The sequence below is a fragment of the Ranitomeya imitator genome, chromosome 3 (genome assembly GCF_032444005.1).
Source record: "Ranitomeya imitator isolate aRanImi1 chromosome 3, aRanImi1.pri, whole genome shotgun sequence".
Lineage (NCBI taxonomy): Eukaryota > Metazoa > Chordata > Amphibia > Anura > Dendrobatidae > Ranitomeya > Ranitomeya imitator.
Window position 1 is genome coordinate 754,984,135 of NC_091284.1, and position 17,746 is coordinate 755,001,880.

Genomic DNA, 17,746 nt, shown 5'->3' on the forward strand with positions numbered 1-17,746 from the left:
CCATAGGGGTGGAGCCGCATATTCATTTCTCTAATGAGCGGTAACGGTGACCGATGATAGAGGAAGAGGCTGCGGCACCGAAGACCAGCTGTCCAGGAGAAGGAGCGGGACGTCGGGAGCAGGTAAGTATGTCATATTTAAATGTCCACGTTCCACCCGTCGGGCGCCGCTCTGTCTTCGCGTTCTCTTGCAGTGACTGTTCAGGTCAGAAGGCGCGATCACGCATATAGTGTGCGCGCCGCCCTCTGCCTGATCAGTCAGTGCGGAGAGACGCCGGGACGGGACGCTGAGGAGCTGCAAGCAAGAGAGGTGAGTATGGCATTTTTTTTTTATTGCAGCAGCAGCAGCAATGGCACAGCTTTCTATGGTACATCTATGGGGCAAAAATGAACGGTGCAGAGCACTATATGGCACAGCTATAGGGCAATAATGAACGGTGCAAAGCACTATATGGCACAGCTATGGGGCACTAATGAACGGTGCAGAGCACTATATGGCACAGCTATGGGGCAATAATGAACGGTGCAGAGCACTATATGGCACAGCTATGGGGCAATAATGAACGGTGCAGAGCACTATATGGCACAGCTATAGGGCAATAATGAACGGTGCAGAGCACTATATGGCACAGCTATGGGGCCATAATGAACGGTGCAGAGCACTATATGGCACAGCTATGGGGCAATAATGAACGGTGCAGAGCACTATATGGCACAGCTATGGGGCAATAATGAACGGTGCAGAGCACTATATGGCACAGCTATGGGGCCATAATGAACGGTATGGAGCATCTATTTTTATTTTTGAAATTCACCGGTAGCTGCTGCATTTTCCACCCTAGGCTTATACTCGAGTCAATAAGTTTTCCCAGTTTTTTGTGGCAAAATTAGGGGGGTCGGCTTATACTCGGGTCGGCTTATACTCGAGTATATACTGTAGGTTCTTTTTTATTTAAAGGGAACCTGTCAGCAGGATTGTGCACAGTAACCTACACACACAGGTCGGTGACGTTATACTAATTAAAATGACACCTTGGTTGATTAAATCCATCTTGTGGTTGTTTCTTAATTTTTTTTTCCTGTTTTGTGTTAATGGGATTCTCGTGCCCTAAGGCGGGGTTGGTGTATGTGGTGCTCTGATTATATATTCATAATGCAGACTGCTGACAGGTCACTGATCTTTCACTGACCCGCCCCATAGTTACATAATGAATACCTAACATACTGAATGAAAAAAAAAACACTTCTGCAGGCAGGTGCCAGCTGTGGAAAAATCGCATGTTTACTGTGCATGTAATCCCTTTTGCTTATTTAATTGAGCAAGGTTAAAAAAAAGTCAATTTGAAAATGGCGCCTGTCACAATAGGTTCATATAATAAATAGTTGCTAGTTAGGATAAAATCACCACACGCATGAGGTCACCTAATAGTATGAGTCAGCAAGCTGCAATAAGTGTACATGACCAAATGCATGCATATGTGTGAATCCTAACAATCAGAGGACAGTCCTCATCAAATACCAGGGGGAGCGCTGATACTTACGTCACCACTGAGATTCCATTGGCCAGCAGGAGAATGAAAACTGGCACTTCCCCTTCCCCATACACGCCCCCTGAAGAAGGCATTACGAAACGTGCGTTGGGGTGGAGGGAGGCACGGCCTGACTGCCCATACAAACGCTGGACTCCATACTGGGACCTTATTCTCAATAGGTAATACTTATCTTTAAAATCTTTTTATATATTTGGTGAGGACTGCCCTCTGATTGTTAGGATTCACACATATGCATGCAGTTGGTCATGTACACCTATATGGCCCTGCACAGGTCCATTTGGACACTGTATAAAGTTGGTTTAAAAAAAAAAAGGCTCCCATGAGGTCATTTCCTGGTCCAACCCCTCTTCTCCATTTTGCTTTCTTGTTGAATTCAACATGCCGCACCTTCGTCTTACCCCACAACGGAACCAGCTACTGTTGCTTACGGCACTGCTTTTGCTGCACCACCACAGCGAGCAGGTAAGATAATGTCATTAGATGTGCACACTTTGCGTATTAGGCTGTGGATATGCAGCGTTTCTGACGCTGCGGATTTTCAGCAGTTTTCCATGCGTTGTACAGTACCATGTAATAATAAAGACTATATTCTCCCATAGGAGCAGTCTCGGAGGAGACGGAATAGAAGACGACCGAAACGGATGTGGGTTCATCCCATTATTCAGGAGCGGGAGGAAAAGGGACACTTCCATGTCCTTTACCGGGATTTAAGGAGGTAAGATATAGGGAGAAATGGTATATTGTCATCTGTGTTCCTTTTTTTTATTGCTGTATACAATGTACATTATGTGTGTGTTTAAAATAATTTTAATTTTTTTTTTCTTCAGTTATCCAGATAAATTTACTCAGTTTTGCTGGCTTTCCATTGAGGCATTTGATCGTCTTCTGATTATTCTTGGTCCACACCTCAGTTATGAAGATACGGTCATGCAAAGGGCAATCTCTGCAGAGGAAAAGCTGCTCATCACCTTGCGGTATGGCCAATTTTTTTATTTTTTTACACATGCTCCCAGACACATTGCCCCAATAATTAATGCTGCTATTACCCCCATAATTCTGCCACACTGCACCATAATTCTGCCAGTGCCCCCATAATGCTGCAACACTGCGCCACAATGCTGCTATTGCCCCATAATGCTGCCACACTGCGCCACAATGCTGCCAATGCCCCCATAATGCTGCCACACTGCGCCATAATGCTGCCAGTGCCCCCATAATGCTGCCACACTGCGCCATAATGCTGCCAGTGCCCCCATAATGCTGCCACACTGCGCCACAATGCTGCCAGTGCCCCCATAATGCTGCCACACTGCACCATAATTCTGCCAGTGCCCCCGTAAGGCTGCCACACTGCACAATTATGATGACAGATATAGTGCCCATGATTTGTATTTTTTATCTTGCATTAAATAAATTAAATTTTCTTAGGTATTCAAATATATATATTTTTTTGTTCTCAGGTTTTTAGCCACAGGAGAGAGCTACACATCCCTGCACCTTCAATTTAGGGTTGGCAAATCCACCATCTCTCAAATTGTGAGGTGCACATGTACCGTCATATGGCAGAAATTGCAGCCCATCGTGATGCCTTGCCCAACCAAGGAGACTTGGCTGCAGGTTGCAGCAGGCTTTCAAACTTTGGCCAATTTCCCCAACTGCGTAGGTGCTGTCGATGGCTGTCTTACGATGATTTCCTCTTCTTGTCTTCACGCTGTGGCTCCGGCGCAGGCGTATTTTGTCTGCCCGATTGAGGGACAGGAGCCGGGAAAGGTCAGAGAGGCCCAGTGCCTGCGCACTGCACTACTTTGCTCTGCCCTCCACAGGGCAGGCAAAGTACGCCTGCGCAGGAGCTGCAGCCTGAAGACAAGAAGAGGACATCATCGTAAGAAGATGGGAGACCCCGGACCGGACCGCGATGCCCATCGGACTGGTCCGCCCCCCAGGTGAGTATAATCTAACCTCTTTTTCTCATCTTTCAGGATACATCGGGGGCTTATCTACAGCATTACAGAATGCTGTAGATAAGCCCCTGATGCCGGTGGGCTTAGCTCACCTTCGATTTTGGGGGTGACAGGTTCCATTTAAGTGGTGAAAAAAAAATTCCAATCTATGGAGATGAAAGTAGAATATTTGTAGCCTTTTTTTTCCATGAATCTATTATATTGCTTTTATCCTGCCTTTACACAAACTACGTTATATCTAATTTTCAGTTGTCTCTGCGCTAGTGGGTAAAGACTAGCTGTTTTCATATCAGAAAAAAATGAGTACAGCTTATAATCCAGGTGATGAATTTCCAAAGAGATTTATTCCGCCATAGACATACAACATGTCGACCTATAGCAGGTCTTTATCAAGTATACAGGAGGGCTGGCTTAAATAGTGTGGAGACCAGGTCTGCACCAATCACCGTAAGAGCCAAGGCCACAAGCATAAAATGAATTATATATACAGTATATATATAATATACATACACTGTTTATAAACATCACAAACTACGCTCTATACACTGAATGGATGAAAACAAAACACATCTATAGCTTAATATATGTTACACCCGGTCCGTTTCCTGTACCTCCAAGGGGTCTCTGTCTGGACTCCCACTCTGTGGCGGCTCCATGCTATCTGGATGCAGCCTCTGCCCCTCCTTCCTCTCCTGCTTCCTGGCGTGCGGCCAGCAGGTTCCCAAGCAGAGTTCTTAGGTCGCATGCGCGCTCGCTCCCAGTCTCTTAAAGAGACAGTGTGCATTTTCCAAAATTTACCTCTAACCAATAGCATGTGGCTGGCTTACTATTTCTAGCTCCTCCACCTAAGGGAGGGCGCCGGAGCAACAAGTATTCACTGTTGCTAACTTCCAGTTCCGGTTACGTGCGCTTCTGTTTCTGAAGTATCTGCCAAGTACTCCGCTTACACTGTCTGTTTCCACAGATCCGCTGCTATGTTACCTGGTTATTCTGGACTGCATTCGCACTTTCTACGCTGGACCCGTCTAGTTCCGCCAGTTTGCCTGCCACTCTTCCAGCCTACGCCAGTACTCCCGGTACCAGCCTCGACTCAGACACCCGGTATCTTCTGGTCAGTTCAGCAGCATCCGCTAACCCTGCTGGACTATCTGTTCCGCTGGGACAGCTGCCACGAGTATGGGGTTGTAACGCTCCCTTCGGAGCCCCCCGGACCGTGGTATAGTGGTTCCACATTTACCTTCAATAAATACGAATGTGAACTTCTACATCTGTGCCTCCGTTTCCATTCGTTACAATATGTACATTGTTTACATAAAGCTGTAAAAGGCAATCAAAGGGTGGCAACCCCAATGCCATGGATACCAGGATACAGTCACCAGTAGGTAGATCTTGCATATGTATAGAACACACTGCAGAGGTCCAATCTGAACCATCAAGAAAAAGTGCGCCAGAATCTTAATAGAATAGGCGTGACAATGATGAAGCCTATCATGGCCCATGGCACAGCCACATCATGTCATTAGGTCAAGTGGCCAATTGCTACCTCCCTCTCATACTGCAGCATCCGATCAGTGCGCACGCCGCCATCGAGCCCCACAGAGGGGCAGTCACATGACTCACGTCACATAACCGCAAGCCCCATGACGCGCGATTGGTGCATAGTAGAGAGCAGCAGCCAGGAGCGTCATTGCAGCCACGGCGGTAACCATGACAGTGAGACTGCCCCCCTGACGCCATGGGAACAGCTCATCTGGGTTACATGGTGGCGAATCTCCCAGGGCACAACACCCATCATGTACATGTCCACCCATATTAAGCAGATCAATGAACATTGTAATGAAATTAGAAGGAGGAGCAAGAAGTTAGGGGAAGGAGTCAAGGAAAAGACATAGCAAGATCAATAAGACCAAAAAAGTGCTCTTCCAATGATGAATACATTCATGTTCAATGTCCTCCCTTAATCTCAGTCCCTATACATTCCTTTTCCACCATAATGAGACAAGACACCATCTAGAAGTAAAAAGAAAAGAACATATATGATTAAAAACATACTGATGCTGAAGGTACAAAGGAGAAATAGGGGGGACCCTTAAGCTAGGCAATTATGTAAATTATACACAATATTGAGACCCTTAATTTGTAAAGTACCCATTTAAGAGATCCATCTCAATTCTTTCCTTCTCAATAATTTCAGCCTACAGTACAACCCCCTCTTCTTTGTACAGGAACACTATCAATCACCCCGAACCGTGATTTCCCGTATGTTATATATATATTAAAAAAAATGTTGGGAGCAGGCAATTCTGTAAGTCCAGTCCTAATGGTGCTTTTGTGTTTGCTAATACGGGCCCTACCCTCCATCGTGGTTCCACCAACATAGACCAACCCTCAGGGGCATATGATCATATACAGCTCTGGGAAAATTAAGAGACCACCACATCAAAACCCTGTCATGGGCAGCCCAATCTCCAGACCTGAACCCCATTGAAAACCTCTGAAATGTAATCAAGAGGATGATGGATAGTCACAAGCCATCAAACAAAGAAGAACTGGTTACATTTTTGTGCCAGGATCAGTGTGAAAGACTGGTGGAAAGCATGCCAAGACGCATGAAGCTGTGATTAAAAATCATGGTTATTCCACAAAATATTGATTTCTGAACTCTTCCTGAGTTAAAACATTAGTATTGTTGTTTCTAAATGACTATGAGCTTGTTTTCTTTGCATTATTTGAGGTCTGAAAGCACTAGGTTTTTTATTTTTTTTTTATTTTGACCATTTCTCCTTTTCAGTAAAAAAATACAAAATTTTTTGCTTGGAAATTCGGAGACATGTTGTCAGAAGTTTATAGAATAAAAGAACAATTTACATTTTACTCAATAATATACCTATAAAGAGATAAATCAGACAAACTGAACATTTTGCAGTGGTCTCTTAATTTTCGCCAGAGCTGTATATGTCAAAACTCAAATCGCATGTGCATCTTTCCCTCAGCACAAATCTTTAACCCTTATGGGGGTGATTAAAAGAATCACCGTTAATCATGTTGCCACAGCATGCACAACCCAGACAGGGCAAATTCCCTGGTCTGGTGGTGCACAGTGTTTTTTGCAAAGAGAGGGCGGCCTGATATACCCGGTGCCTGGGTTCTATTGGCTGAGCGGTGCTTCTGGGTCACTATACCGCTGAAGCAGAAAGTCCAGGCGATGCGCGCGGTCGCGCCCTAAGGCGCATGCACGAACAACGGAGTTCCACTGCCAACCGTGAGACCAGCAGCGCAGAAGGAACACGCTGTGACCTCCGTCCCGCAACATGCTGCGACGCAGGAGCGGAAGGAGGAAGGTGAGTAGCAGGGGCCAGGTGGCCATATCCCTAACAACAGGTGAGCATTTCTGCTACACACGAGCGATCTGATCATCGCCTGTATGTAGCAGAGCCAATCAAAGTACTGAAGCTTCTAGTTTCCCATGGAGACTATTGAAGCATGCAAAAAGTAAAAAAAAAGTTTTTAAAAAAATATAAAAGTTCAAATCACCCCCCTTTCGCCCAATTCAAAATAAAACAATAAAAAAAAAATCAAACATACACATATTTGATCACCGTGTTCAGAATAGCCTGGTCTATGAATAAAAAAGAAATGAACCAGACCGCTAAATGGCATAACAATAAAAAAATTCAAAAGGCCAGAATTACGTTTTTTTGGTCGCTGCAACATTGCAAATAAATGCAATAACGGGTGATCAAATCATTGTATCTACACACACAAGAATGGTATCAATAAAAATGTCAGCTGGCACGCAAAAAATAAGCCCTCACCCGCCCCAGATCAAGAAAAATGTAGACACTACAGGTCTCAGAAAATGGCCCCAGTTTAATGTACAAATTTTTCACCCTATACATGTTCGGTGTCTGTGAACTCGTAATGATCTGGAGAATCATAATGGATGGTCAAAATCTGTGGAATTGCACTTTTCTTGCAATTTCACTGCACTTCAATTTTTTTTCTCCCATTTTCCAGTTCATGATATGTTAAAACAAACCAATGGTGCAACTTGTTCTGCAAAACAAAAAGCCCTCACATGGCCATATTGACTGAAAGATAAAAAAGTTATGGCTCTGGATAGAAGGGGAGCAAAAAGCGAAAATGCAAAAACAGAAAATGGCTCGGGGTTAAGGAGTAAAGTTCCTTGAATGATGGACAAAAACTCACCCTAATGATAACGTTGGGGAGTTTGTCATTAATGCAATTAATTTTTGTTCCAAATAACTTTATTGGATTTTAACTAATGCAATTAATTTTTAATAAGAATTAGCCAAATGACAACTGGAGTCCTATTGGTTGTTGTAACGAATCATTCTCTCCATTGGGTTCATAAAAAAAAATGAAATTATTATTATATTATTAATTTATAGACTTGTGTCTCTATGAATGCTCTGGAGATGATCAAGCAGCTGCCCAGGCTACACCTAAAATCCTGTATAACCTGTTTAATTAGAAAGTAACACATACTACATTAATATTTGCTGAATACATAGACTCACACAAATGTCAGCCTTAAAGGGAACCTGTCACCCCGAAAATCGCGGGTGAGGTAAGCCCACCGGCATCAGGGACTTATCTACAGCATTCTGTAATGCTGTAGATAAGCCCCCGATGTTACCTGAAAGAGGAGAAAGAGACGTTATATTATACTCACCCAGGGGCGGTCCCGCTGCTGGTCAGGTCGGATGGGCATCTCTGCTCCGCTCCGGCGCCTCCCATCTTCATTACAAGACGTCCTCTTCTGATCTTCAGCCGCGTTACACCGCGGTCCATTAACGCTGGCATTAACCCTGTGTGAGGGCTGACTGTAGAGGAGTATGGAGCGAGCACTGACTGCGGGGAGGAAGGAGCGGCCATTTTGCTGGCGGACTGTGCCCGTCGCTGATTGGTCGTGGCAATGGTTGTGGGCATTTGCCACGACCAATCAGCGACTTGGATTTCCATGACAGACAGAGGCCGCGACCAATGAATATCGGTGACAGACAGACAGACAGAAGGACAGACAGAAAGACGGAAGTGACCCTTAGACAATTATATAGTAGACTTTTATTTTTAAAACATTTTGATATACAGTATTACTTATTTTCATTAGAGCATGTTCTTTATGTTAAAGTTGTTCATTAGGTATTGCCATGGAGAGTATTGAAGCATGCCAAAAGTGCAAAAAAAAATGTTTTTGAAAATATATATAAAAAAAAATATAAAAGTTCAAATCACCCCCCTTTCGCCCCATTCAAAATAAAATTATAAAAATTCAAACCTACACATATTTGCTATTGCCGCATTCAGAATCGCTCGATCTATCAATAAAAAAAGATTAACTTGATTGCTAAATAGTGTAGCGAGAAAAAAGTCAAAACGCCAGAATAACGTTTTTTTGGTCGCCGCGACATTGCATTAAAATGCAATAACGGGTGATGAAAAGATCATATCTGCACCAAAATAGTATCATTAAAAAAGTCAGCTTGGCGCTGTTAGGAGTCGAGTTTCCTCTGCTGCACAGGGGGAATCTCGATCTGTGTCTGCTGCGGTCTCCTATTCTGCATCGGCCGCGGTGGAGCCTGCTCAGCGGAGACGTCGCTCCCAGCATCTCACTGAGACTGATACTGTGCAAAGGGTTACTGCTGCCTCTCCAGGCTCTGCTATTGTACCCTGCACTGATCTGCGGCGAGCAGGCTTTTCTGGGACTAAGTCCTGCTTAGCACACATTTGAGCATGCCCAGGGAAAGATCTCTCAGTGGAGATTTAGTGTCACATGCTCAGGTACTGCAGCAACTCCAGTGGTCCTTCTTCTAAAGGTCCTGTATGTACTGCAGCTATTTAAGGCTCGCACGGCCATGCGCTAGTATCTTCTTATGTTATGTGCTTTGCGCCAGTGTGGTCATGTGTTTGCATGTGTTCAGGGACCCAAGTGAAATAAGCCCCTAGAATGCTGGCACCTCCGGCGAGGAGTTTTGTGTGCATGCATGACCACTGACTGCTCTCATTTGGGTGGTTAGCCTGTGCCTCTGTGAAAGTCTAACAGGGCACAGAGCCTTGCCTTCTCGGCTGCTCTGTGAAGCTAACAGAGCTGGTTCATACCGCCATATAGTGCCGCCATTCACTTAGCAGCAGGTTCTTTCCTGCACGGTGGATCCCGGGTTGCGAACGCACCAATATCACTTAATAAATATATTCGGTGCGTTCCGCCAACCCTAACAGGCGCTCAAAAAAATAAGCCCTCACCTGACCCCAGATCACGTAAAATGGAGACTCTATGGGTATCGGAAAATGGCGCAATATTTTTTTTTTACAAAGTTTGGAATTTTGTTTTCACCACTTAGATAAAAGGGAACCTAAACATGTTTGGTGTCTATGAACTCGTAATGACCTGGAGAATCATAGTGGCATGTCAGTTTTAGCATTCAGTGAACCTATTAACAAAGCAAAACAAAAAAAACGCTGTGGAATTGCACTTTTTTTTGCAATTTCACCGCACTTTGAATTTTTTTTCCCATTTTGCAGGACACAATATGTTAAAACCTTTGGTGTTGTTCAAAAGTACAACTCGTCCCGCAAAAAACAATCCCTCACATGACCATATTGATGGAAAAATAAAAAAAAACTTATGGCTCTGGGAAGAAGGGTATCAAAAAATGAAAACGCAAAACCAAAGATAAAAATTTATCACAAGTTAAAAAAAACCTAAAAAAGTTTCTACATAATAACTCCTCCGAAGTGTTAAGTTAAAAAGTAAGATGTGCAGTTAATACAGTAATACGTGCTGTAGTTTTCATAAAATTACTGTTTAATCAACAGGAGATTGTCATTAGAGGACTAGTAAACCTGCAGCTATGTAGTCCTCAATTTTCATGAGCTCTGTCCCTGTCCCTAACACTGATTGGCAGCTTTCTGCCTATGCGCAGTATATAGAGAAAGCTGCTAATCAGTGGTGTGGGCGGGGTTATACAGAGCTCGGCATTCAAAGAACTGCTAAATCTGCAGTAGAGAAAACCAGTATTTTATCAATACTGCAGTAAGCAACCCAATAAGTCACACATCGCTGGAATCAGGGTCTCTAACCCTGCATCATGCTGCTCTCAGATGGGGTGACAAAAACCTGGTGACAGATTCCCTTTAAAAAAAACCTAAAATTACTCTAAGTATAAAAGGGTTATTTTTGTAGTGGAAGGTGGGTTGGCCCTTTTATAAAAGTTAATGTGGTGGTATGCCTGTTTAAAATTTTTAAAAGAATGGCCCTTGGTCTCCCAATACTCAGGAATTATGCTTGAAAGTTACAGAATCCCAGATGAAGCAAGAAGCCTGAACACAGGGTCTGTGCACACCTTGCGTTTTTGTCACAGTTTTTCTGCACAATTTTGTCACAAAACCTGAAGGATTTCCTAGTCCCAGCAAAGTGAAGGAGATTCTTGAAGTCTCATGCACACGTTGCTTATTTTTTGCTTGCAGATTTAATTCTGCAGCATGTCAATTCTTTAAGCATTTTTGCTGCAGATTTCAACCACACTAATGAATGAGAAAAACGAATAAAAAACGCATGCAAAAAATGCAAGTGCTGCAAATACTGATCGTGTGCACATACCCTAGGTAGTTGGCAGTAACATTTGACTGGCACTTGCGTTAGGCTGCTTGCAATCCCCTCAGCAGCACCTTCTGCTTTTTAGCACAGTCTCTGCTTCTCACCGTGTGACATGGCACAATGCTGTGCAATAGTTCTCCTCTGGCAATTTGTGCATTCTTGAAGCTACTGTTTGTAGCTCAGTTACAGTCTCTGACATTGTGGCACTAGTCTCCAGACAACCCTGATCTGGCAATACTCTTCATACCCAGGCATTAGCACTCGGACTTCCTTGATGTGACATTCCTCGTAGTCAGAAATAAGCGTTTATGCTCCTCTCTGATATGGCAAATCCTCAACCTTCTAGCAGCTAATTTTTTGCCATCAGCGGGTGCACTTCGCACTCACAGGAATAAGCCTCTCTATCTGTGGTGGCAATCGCAGCATGCTTATAGGCCAATAGCAAAGACAAACACTAGGATAAAGTTGGTATGAGTTGGAGATAGAGTTGATAGAAATGTACTAACTCTGACTCCAGCTTTAAAAGAAAAGTGCTTACTTGTTAGTAATATTACTTAATTAAAGGGGCTGTACGATTACAGCGTATTTATGACCTATCCACATAGGCGTTTGATCAGCTAAATTGGTCTTTTTTGTTTGATACTTTGAAGACTTTTGGTATCTCTGGCGCCTTCCTGACGGCCATCAGGGCATTATACAGATCTCCTTTGGCTTCAATTACATTACCGTACCATTCTCCTCCTACTTTTAGCATTGCGAATGGTGCCCGTCAAGGATGCCCCTATCACCTTTACTATATGTAATAATGTGCATAGAACCACTGGCGGCAATGATTCGACAAAATCCTAATATTTCAGGAGTGGAGGTTAGGAACAAAAATTATAACATCTCTTTGTTCGCAGATGATATCTTCTTGACCCTTATTAAACTACATACTATATTGCGCAATTTATAGGAGGTTTTAAAGGTGCATGGTGGCCTATCGGGTTATAAACTAAATACGCCCAAAACAGAATCCTTGTTAATAAATATTCCTCCTAGCTCCCTGGATCATTTAAAATTAAATTTTGCATTCAGAGGAGTTAATTTGTCTTCTTCTTCTTATAATAATCTATACTCTTGCAATTTCCCGTCACTCTTCGGTGATCTGAGGAGATTGCTGGATAGATGGTCACCGCTCTCGTTGATAGGCTCAATTAAAATGTCTTTCCTCCCCAAGTTGCTCTACCACTTTGAAACTTTACCAGTTAGAGTCCCCATGGGGGAACTTAAATCTCTTCAGGCCGCTATGATGAGGTTCGTCTGGAATGGTCGGCGTCACAGGATCTCCAAGCGTGTCCTCATCTCTCATAAAACACAGGGGGGGCCTTTCTGTTCCTGACATTATCAAATACAATTTGGCAGCCCATTTGCGTAGGATTCCCTCATGGGCTTCACATGGGCTTTTAACAAATGGACAGAAAAAAAAACTATGGCTAGCTCCGTTTCATCTGAATTCCCTATTGTGGACAAATTAAGCCCATTGGGGCTCCAACGTCGTTGTTGGGCTCTATGCAGTTTACGAGGGAGGTTTGGCTTGCATGTATGAAGAAGTTCAGTTTGGCTCCTCCTAATTCATCGATGATATCTTTAAGATATCAGCTGTTAATACCAAATAGCACGGATCCCGCAATGGTCCACCCGTGGATTTCGGCGGGTTTATTCAGATTTGCGGACTTGGTTGATGGCGACATGCTGGAGATTCGTTCGTTTGATGATGTCAAGTCCAGATTTGCTATCCCTAATATCGAGTTTTTCAGTATATGCAGATTAAACATTTTGCTTCTTCCCTGTTTGGCCAGCTGAAGGTGTCTTTACCAACTGATTTTGAAAGGATATGCAAAAGGGGTCTGTCGACCAAAGGTCTCATATCGGATATATAGGATTATAAATTATCCCCAAGGGGGTCAACAGTTAAAACATACATATATGAGCAGGTGGGAGTCTATTCTTGGGAGGGGACTATCATCTCAAACTTGGCAGATCATTTGGGAAAAAGTGGCTAAATCCTCTATCTGTACTCTTTATAAGGAGAACCAGTACAAAATAATGATGTTCTGTTATCACACCCCGAACCTCCTTCACAGATTGAATAGTTAACTCTCAAACCTTTGTTGGCACGGTGGTTCAGAGGTGGACTAACAATTCCATATCTTTTGGTCTTGTTCCGAGATCACTGGATTTTGGGAAGAGGTGAGAGCTTTAATAAGTAGTGTCCTCTTTGAGGAGGTTGGATAATATCCAGCTATTTATCTTCTAAATGTCCCCCCTAAAGTGATGGGAAAGAAATCAGCTAGACTAGTACTCCATATTCGTACCGCAGGAAGGTGCTTAATAGCGCTTCAATGGAAGCAGACCCCCCAATCTCATCAATATTTGCTGGACAGTATTGCTGACATTCATAGGATGGAATATATGATGGTCATAGTGAGAGCAAGTGTGGACAGATTTGACACTGTTTGGGCCCCTTGGGACTATTATTGGGCTCAGAATAGCGCCTAAGCTTCTTCTCTCTCCTTACTACTATTTCTTTTGTACTTTCCCCCTCCTTATCTTACCTTGTGTTTGTCTTGTCCTTTTATGTGTAGTTAAGACAATAAGTTTCATTTGGTAGATTGATAAACTGAGCTAATATACAGTGGTGTCAAATATAACTCTATTAGAAAACGTTACTAGAAAGTTCAGGTGAATTTTAATTTTCACTGTATCGGTTTACAGTTTGGTTTTTCACCACTGGATGGAATGACCCCTATTAGTCCATTGTACTGTATTTTGCCTTAAAGCTTCTTTAATTTTCTTCAAATTGATCTTTAGAAAATGTTTCTGAACGTAATTGTTTGGATTTTTTGAATACTTATTTTCAATTGTTATAGTCGAAAAATTTTATAAAAATGTACAATTTATGAAAATAAAATGACCTGGGATTATGAATCTCCAGGTTAATGTGATTACGGTGATACAAAACTTATACTTTTTGTTTGTGTCATAATGGTTAAAAAAATTAGAACCTTTTTTGAAAAAAAAATTGAGTTTGCGTTGCTGTTTTCTGAGATCTGTAACCTTTTTATTATTCCATCCATGGAGCTGTGAGAAGGCTTGTTTTTGGTATTATTCATTGATACCATTTTGGGGTGCATACTTTCTTTTTTCATAGACTTTGATGTATGGACTTTTTTTTCTGGTGATCACCTGGGTTCCCACGAGATCGGTGTCAGCCATCTGTAAGGCCGGCGTCACAGTAGCGAGTTTTACGGACGTATGAGCGCATAAAATACGTCCGAAAAACACGCATTACACACGGCCCAATGATTCTCAATGGGTCATGTCCTATCAGCCGTATATTACCCATCCGTATTATACGGCTTTCTACGGCCGTAGAAAATCGCAACATGCTGCGTTTGTCACCGTATTGCGCAAAAAATACGCCAATGAAAGTCTATGGTGGTGAGAAAAATACAGATTACACACGGACCAGCAGCGTGACTTGCGATAAATACGCAGCGGTGTTAGAGAGAAAAGCCGGCAATTCAGTGCGGTGTACAGTAAAATCACACTGACAGCTTACAATAGAATAGTTAGAATAAATGTGTACACATAGAATAGGTATATATGTATATATATATTTATATATATGTAATTGAGACACATATATGTACAGTGGGGCAAAAAAGTATTTAGTCAGTCAGCAATAGTGCAAGTTCCACCACTTAAAAAGATGAGACGCGTCTGTAATTTACATCATAGGTAGACCTCAACTATGGGAGACAAACTGAGAAAAAAAAATCCAGAAAATCACATTGTCTGTTTTTTTATCATTTTATTTGCATATTATGGTGGAAAATAAGTATTTGGTCAGAAACAAACAAACAAGATTTCTGGCTCTCACAGACCTGTAACTTCTTCTTTAAGAGTCTCCTCTTTCCTCCACTCATTACCTGTAGTAATGGCACCTGTTTAAACTTGTTATCAGTATAAAAAGACACCTGTGCACACCCTCAAACAGTCTGACTCCAAACTCCACTATGGTGAAGACCAAAGAGCTGTCAAAGGACACCAGAAACAAAATTGTAGCCCTGCACCAGGCTGGGAAGACTGAATCTGCAATAGCCAACCAGCTTGGAGTGAAGAAATCAACAGTGGGAGCAATAATTAGAAAATGGAAGACATACAAGACCACTGATAATCTCCCTCGATCTGCGGCTCCACGCAAAATCCCACCCCGTGGGGTCAGAATGATCACAAGAACGGTGAGCAAAAATCCCAGAACCACGCGGGGGGACCTAGTGAATGAACTGCAGAGAGCTGGGACCAATGTAACAAGGCCTACCATAAGTAACACACTACGCCACCATGGACTCAGATCCTGCAGTGCCAGACGTGTCCCACTGCTTAAGCCAGTACATGTCCGGGCCCGTCTGAAGTTTGCTAGAGAGCATTTGGATGGTCCAGAGGAGTTTTGGGAGAATGTCCTATGGTCTGATGAAACCAAACTGGAACTGTTTGGTAGAAACACAACTTGTCGTGTTTGGAGGAAAAAGAATACTGAGTTGCATCCATCAAACACCATACCTACTGTAAAGCATGGTGGTGGAAACATCATGCTTTGGGGCTGTTTCTCTGCAAAGGGGCCAGGACGACTGATCCGGGTACATGAAAGAATGAATGGGGCCATGTATCGTGAGATTTTGAGTGCAAACCTCCTTCCATCAGCAAGGGCATTGAAGATGAAACGTGGCTGGGTCTTTCAACATGACAATGATCCAAAGCACACCGCCAGGGCAACGAAGGAGTGGCTTCGTAAGAAGCATTTCAAGGTCCTGGAGTGGCCTAGCCAGTCTCCAGATCTCAACCCTATAGGAAACCTTTGGAGGGAGTTGAAAGTCCGTGTTGCCAAGCGAAAAGCCAAAAACATCACTGCTCTAGAGGAGATCTGCATGGAGGAATGGGCCAACATACCAACAACAGTGTGTAGCAACCTTGTGAAGACTTACAGAAAACGTTTGACCTCTGTCATTGCCAACAAAGGATATATTACAAAGTATTGAGATGAAATTTTGTTTCTGACCAAATACTTATTTTCCACCATAATATGCAAATAAAATGTTAAAAAAACAGACAATGTGATTTTCTGGATTTTTTTTTTCTCAGTTTGTCTCCCATAGTTGAGGTCTACCTATGATGTAAATTACAGACGCCTCTCATCTTTTTAAGTGGTGGAACTTGCACTATTGCTGACTGACTAAATACTTTTTTGCCCCACTGTATATATATTAATATTTCATTCAGCGCTAGATAGCTTAAAGTGGCCGGAGTGTGAAGTGTAATGTGTGCTGTGATCCCTGGTCAGGTGAACTCCTTTAGTGCAATCAGACATAACATCACTCCCCTTAGCGGCAGAGCGACATTACTGCAACGACCAGGACTCTGGGGCGCTGCACTCCCCCCCCGGTTAAATCCAGTACTCCCGGACTGGGAAAAGAAGAACAACAACAGTTATTAGAAAAGGACATACAAAATTTTGGAATGCTTTAAACAAGTAAATATAACAATGCTTCCCTTTATGGGAGGTGAGGTCATTTGAACGTTACAAACAGAACCATGTTTAAATATTTTAAATAACATTCTATTCTACTGACTATAAATAATTCCTATTACCCTGCCGGGTATTCCACTAAGTGCAAATCTTCGAACAATAATTTAACTTCTCCTTTAAGGGCGTATAAGCTGGACCCACTAAAAGCTTACTATAAAACATTACAGTACAAATCTAAGGTTTTCTTTACTTCTAACTTCACACAGATGCAGGACCGCCTAGCTACTCGTCTGGGCTTACTGCATCCCTTTTTCTAGGTCCACGGCAAACCATCTCTCTATGGTTCTCAGAAGGACTCACTAACCCCTACGGGTTCACTTACTAGCTCTCTAGCTACATGGCATCTACTATGCAAACATTATTACTATCTTACTACTTAAGGCAACATTATCAAGTACAACAAGTAAACATTCCCTTTAAGAGGGGAAAATCAGTCTTCTCTGAGGTAGTGCAACAATCATCAAGTCACTAATAAACTTTTAAGACAAGAGAAACTTTCACGTCGTCATCAGGAACAGTTTCTTCGCAAAGTCTTCATGCTCTGTAAAACCAGTAGGGAGCACCTTTAAGAAGATGCAAACTATTTACAAACCAGTTCGTGAATCATTCACCGTCCATGATTTGGCAGTCTTTTATAACACTGATAACTTGGTGCAAATGAAAAATGTAAAACAATAGGGATCCCGGGTCAACAAAGGGATCCCTTTAAGAAATAACCCTAGACAGGTTTAAGGCAGCAAAAGCAGGAAACAGTTAACTATATACATATGTCGGGATTTCGAGGTTTATTCTCATAGTAGGTGACACGACATCAGACGGAAGTGAACACTTCCTGGCCGGGGAAGGTGTGGATCCGTGCTGTCATCCGATGCCGTGTGGGTGTCTCTGGGTTGTCTCTTAGGCACAATCAAGTCATTAGTGGTCTGGGTACGGACGGCAGTGTCAGTGGCAGCCTTCATTATTAATCTGGCTTAATGTCA

At 42.8% G+C, this 17,746-nt stretch overlaps 1 protein-coding gene across 1 annotated transcript; it reads left to right on the top strand.

Moving 5' to 3' along the window:
- The first annotated feature begins 1,930 nt into the window (after positions 1 to 1,930).
- Positions 1,931 to 4,895, top strand: LOC138671755 (uncharacterized). The gene is made up of 4 exons (XM_069759907.1): positions 1,931 to 2,014; positions 2,152 to 2,267; positions 2,380 to 2,526; positions 4,478 to 4,895. The coding sequence occupies exons 1-4, from the start codon at positions 1,931 to 1,933 to the stop codon at positions 4,893 to 4,895; spliced, it is 765 nt and encodes a 254-aa protein (XP_069616008.1).
- Positions 4,896 to 17,746: the final 12,851 nt, after the last annotated feature.

Coding starts and splice junctions, on each gene's coding strand:
- LOC138671755 (XM_069759907.1), top strand. CDS start 1,931: ATGCCGCACCTTCGTCTTACCCCACAACGGAACCAGCTACTGTTGCTT. Junction 2,015..2,151: donor TGCACCACCACAGCGAGCAG/GTAAGATAATGT, acceptor ATTCTCCCATAG/GAGCAGTCTCGGAGGAGACG. Junction 2,268..2,379: donor CTTTACCGGGATTTAAGGAG/GTAAGATATAGG, acceptor TTTTTTCTTCAG/TTATCCAGATAAATTTACTC.